Genomic DNA, 4135 nt, shown 5'->3' on the forward strand with positions numbered 1-4135 from the left:
AGAGAGAGAGAGAGAGAGAACCTAGGCCCTACACATGAGATAGAGGGGAGGGAATTTAATTAAAAAGGGAATGGAGTTTTAATTTAAAAAAAGGAGGTGAGGAGGAGAGACTTTAATGAAAATAGGGAAGGAGAAGAGAAAATGAGATATTACACATGAGAAAGAGAGGAGGGGAGGGGGTTTTGATTAAAGAAAGGAGGTTTGGAAAAGGGAGTAGGTTCGGGATGCCCTCTGGAAGTTCGGGGATTTCCGAACCTATAACTAAAATAATATAGTAACAAGATGTCAGGATAAAAATGCAAAGTGAGCCAGGCGTATGCCTAACTGGCTAGCTTCGAAACAATTCATACTATGTGAAGCACGGTAGCAGGCGTCGCCAACTAGTTATTTTTAATTGAGGATATCCTCGTGCTTGGGCGCAGGTGATGCACTTAGATAGGGAATGTTGCCAGTTCGGTGTTTACATTTATTTGCAGCCCAAAATATGTAAAACGATTATTTTTTTGACATGTGGCAATATGCCCCTGTACTTTTCAGGTTTTGGGCTAAGCTCACTCAAATCCAGGCACATGCGTATGTGTACACTCAAAGATCCCTAATGGAATCCTAATGCACACTCAAACGCTCGGACTGATTTATTTCTGTACTAGAAAGACCGCCCACATTCGCGAATGTTCTGGAAAGCAGGTGCGAAGGCGTTCATAAAATACGCATCCGCCATGGCTTAGTTTGAAAATAGTCGACCTTTACGTTCGCGACAGAGAACAGCTTCTTCCCTCAGCTCCAGCCGCATTCTCTGGTTGCTCTTATTTGGTAGTTTCTGCTCTCTACCGGCTCGTTAACATGGACTTCGTGCTCGGCCGCGACCCCCTCCTCGGCGCCGTCCATCTCCTTCACCAGCTTAGCGGCGAGGATGACGACCATCCCTCTCCCTCCCCTGCTAAAAAGGCCTACATCCGTGACCGCAACGCCATGGCCGGCACTGCCGTGGACGTCAAGGAGTCTCCTACGTCCTACATCTTCGTTGCAGACATGCCCGGCCTCAGGTCATCTGATGTTAAGGTATTGTGCCTCTCTCTCTCTCTCTCTCTCTCTCTCTCTCTCTCTCTGTGTTCTGATGGTTATGTACTGTTGCGTCTGCTATTTTCCATCCTCGTCTTCTTTCCATTCGTAGGTGCATCGTCTCAGAGTTTTTGTGGAACGCATGCTACTCATGCAGAATCTTGTTGTCTTCGTCTATTAGATCTTTTTAGATTACATTTTCTCCCTAATTTGCCAGGATCTCTCCTTTACAGACGATGCTCCCGCTTGTCAGTGGTCACTATCCTATCTCTCACCTTTGCTGCAATTGGCCCCTAAAATCTCTCCGGCATTTTCTAACATCTCTTTAGCTGCAATCGGCCCCTAAAGCCTCCCCAGGGTTTTCTAACATCAAACAAGCAGGAAACGATAATCCCTCAACGCAGAGAATAGGTATCATAGGAAGGTTCAACAAGGCAATTTCATGTTCATTCTTCATCCATTGTAGGAGGTTGCAGGAGATCCGAACAAGTAATGCCGTGCACAGTCACTTTTTGTTTAATTTGTCTTGAGGAAGCTCATGCGCGTGAAGTGCCTATCTGCAGGTAACTGTTGAAAACGGGAACGTTCTTGTCCTGTCAGGGGAGCGCAAAAGGGAGGAAGAGAAAGATGTGAAGTACTTGTCAATAGAGCGCAGGACAATGAAATTCATGAGGAAGTTTAGTCTTCCAAGCAACGCGGACGTCGAGAAGATCAACGCTGCCTGTCAAGATGGTGTTCTCACTGTGACTATTCCAAAGATCCCTCCTCCTACTCCGAAGGTCATCAATGTCAACGTTAACTGATTGTATACAGTCATCCAGATAGCAGAAAGGTTCTTGGGATTTTGCTCCGGTTCTTGGCTTGTGCCTTCCAGGAACAAGAAATTGTTGCTCCGGTTCTTGGCCTCTGTAAGTCCTCCAGGAACAGGAAATTTTTCTCTCTCGAACAGAAAGCTTCCTGTGTAATCAGACTGTCCCTTCGATGCAGTAGATTTTTCCACTTGTTAGAATGATATTCATGGCGCAACAGATTGGTTGAACTCCCGAATGATGCCTGTGCGTTGGCTACTGTTAGCTATTGTGTATGGTTACCTGGTAACTTGTAACTATTATTTAGTCATTAGCATCTGTAGAATTCGTATTTCGTATCACCTAATGGAATAATTTAACGAAACAAAAGATTGAATATGGGAAAATACGGAAAGGACAAGATAGTAAAAAAACCGTATCCAAAAGAAAGAAGAAAAGAAAAGGGAACTGGAAGTTTGATATATTCGAAATTTTAGGTTGGCAATATTTGCAGGAAAATGAAAAGCCGAACGCTGTCAAAATAAAAAATCACAAAAACTTTCAAGATGGTCAATAAGAAAAAATGCAATATGAAACCACAATATGATGATAGTACAATTGTTAGTCACACAGTTCGGTGAAAGCATAATTGTTAGTGACAATGAAACAATCTAGCAAACACATAATTTAAAACGGAAAGTTGGAAAAACATCTGTTAATGTTAAAAATTAGAATCAAAAGACATCAATAGGACATATAATCAAAATTTCTGGCCAACCTTTATGAAGCACAATTGAAATTCCCAGCCATCCTTGTCCATGCTAGTACACAATTTTTCTCTAGAGAGAGGCATGCGAGTGGAAGCAGGATCAAAAGTAGCAAGAGTTATGACATGCAAAGTAAGAGCAAAAAAAATAAAAAAGTGACATCGTACATGGAAATTTCAATAGTCATGTGTGTCCAATTATCTTATTTAATAAGCACTCAAAAAAAGAAAAATGAAATGATAGTGATGGGCGTCTATCACCTATAGTATATGTGTGTCGATACAACATATAGTAAAAACTTTTCCCACAAGGGAAATGGCTACCAACTAATCGGAACACTAGATAAGGGCCCATAGATACTAATTTGGCGCACATGAGCCTATTAGCCATGAACAAATTATCATTTTCCAAACAAAATGAGGTTTGTTAGCCAATAGAAATTCTCGTACAAGTGAACTTGGGAGTGAAGCATCTTGGACAATGCTTCCGTTGATGGTTGGAAAAAGTTTCCATTTCGCAATTAGGTGGCAAATCCCAAGCCATGAAAATTAGCAAATTTGGCAAGCAGTTAGTGACCTAGGTGTGAATTAAGGCTTGATGAAGGTAGTGCCCAACTAAATGTGGGTGGGTAGGCACAAGCATCTTTACCTCTTACAACCTCCCACAAATGTGAATATGCCTTAGTGAACAATGAAAGAATAACTCCCACAAATGTTAATGTGCCTTAGTGAACAATGAAAGAAAAAGGAGAGAAGTACGATGTATACATACAAAACAAGATGAGAAAAGATGTCATCTCATCATATGTTCATTTACCTCTAAAGGAAGACAAAATGTTTCATTGAGAAAATTCTAATGAGCAAATCTATAGAATTTTCATCAGTCGAAGTCTTGACAAGTGTGACAGTCTTGGCTTGTATCACCTTTTCAATGAAGTAATAATGTATCTTAATGTGCTTAGTCTTTGCATGAAAAATCGAATTACGAGCTAATTGAATAGGACTTATAGAATTTAAATGTAATGGAAGAGTAATAGTACTATTAAAATCTACCTACCAAATGGCTTAACCACGAGGCATCTTTGCAAGCCTTAGTGGTTATAATATTATGTCTTAGTACTAGGTAAGGCTACACATTTTTTCACCCCAGACATTTAAGAACAACTTTTAAGTGAAAACATAGTCAGAGGTGGATTTCGTACTATTTACATGTCTTGCATAGTTTGAGATGGAATAACCTACGACCATAGTATCTTGATTACCATAATAAACGTGCATATTTGCATCGCCTTTCATAGTGTCCCAATGTCACTTGCTAGGTGTAGTTATATAGCATATCACAACTCCCACTGCGAATACTATATTAGGACAAGTGGCTATCATGGCATATATCAAACTACCCATTACAGATGCATATGGAACCTTGGCTATCTTAGCCCTCTCATCATCTATCATCTATTGCAAACAATCAACTTGACTTGCCTTTATATACGAAGGTATAGGATAGCCAATAAGCTTA

The 4135-nt window shown here is 40.6% G+C and overlaps 1 protein-coding gene across 1 annotated transcript; it reads left to right on the plus strand.

The window, feature by feature from the left end:
• The first annotated feature begins 670 nt into the window (after positions 1-670).
• On the plus strand, positions 671-2071 carry LOC148028765 (17.3 kDa class II heat shock protein-like). The gene is made up of 2 exons (XM_087688612.1): positions 671-1062; positions 1626-2071. The coding sequence occupies exons 1-2, from the start codon at positions 844-846 to the stop codon at positions 1863-1865; spliced, it is 459 nt and encodes a 152-aa protein (XP_087544738.1). The 5' UTR covers positions 671-843; the 3' UTR covers positions 1866-2071.
• The last annotated feature ends 2064 nt before the right edge of the window (positions 2072-4135 follow it).

This window comes from Lygodium microphyllum, chromosome 11 (genome assembly GCF_053477565.2).
Source record: "Lygodium microphyllum isolate KBCC chromosome 11, Lygodium_microphyllum_v1.1.10, whole genome shotgun sequence".
Lineage (NCBI taxonomy): Eukaryota > Viridiplantae > Streptophyta > Polypodiopsida > Schizaeales > Lygodiaceae > Lygodium > Lygodium microphyllum.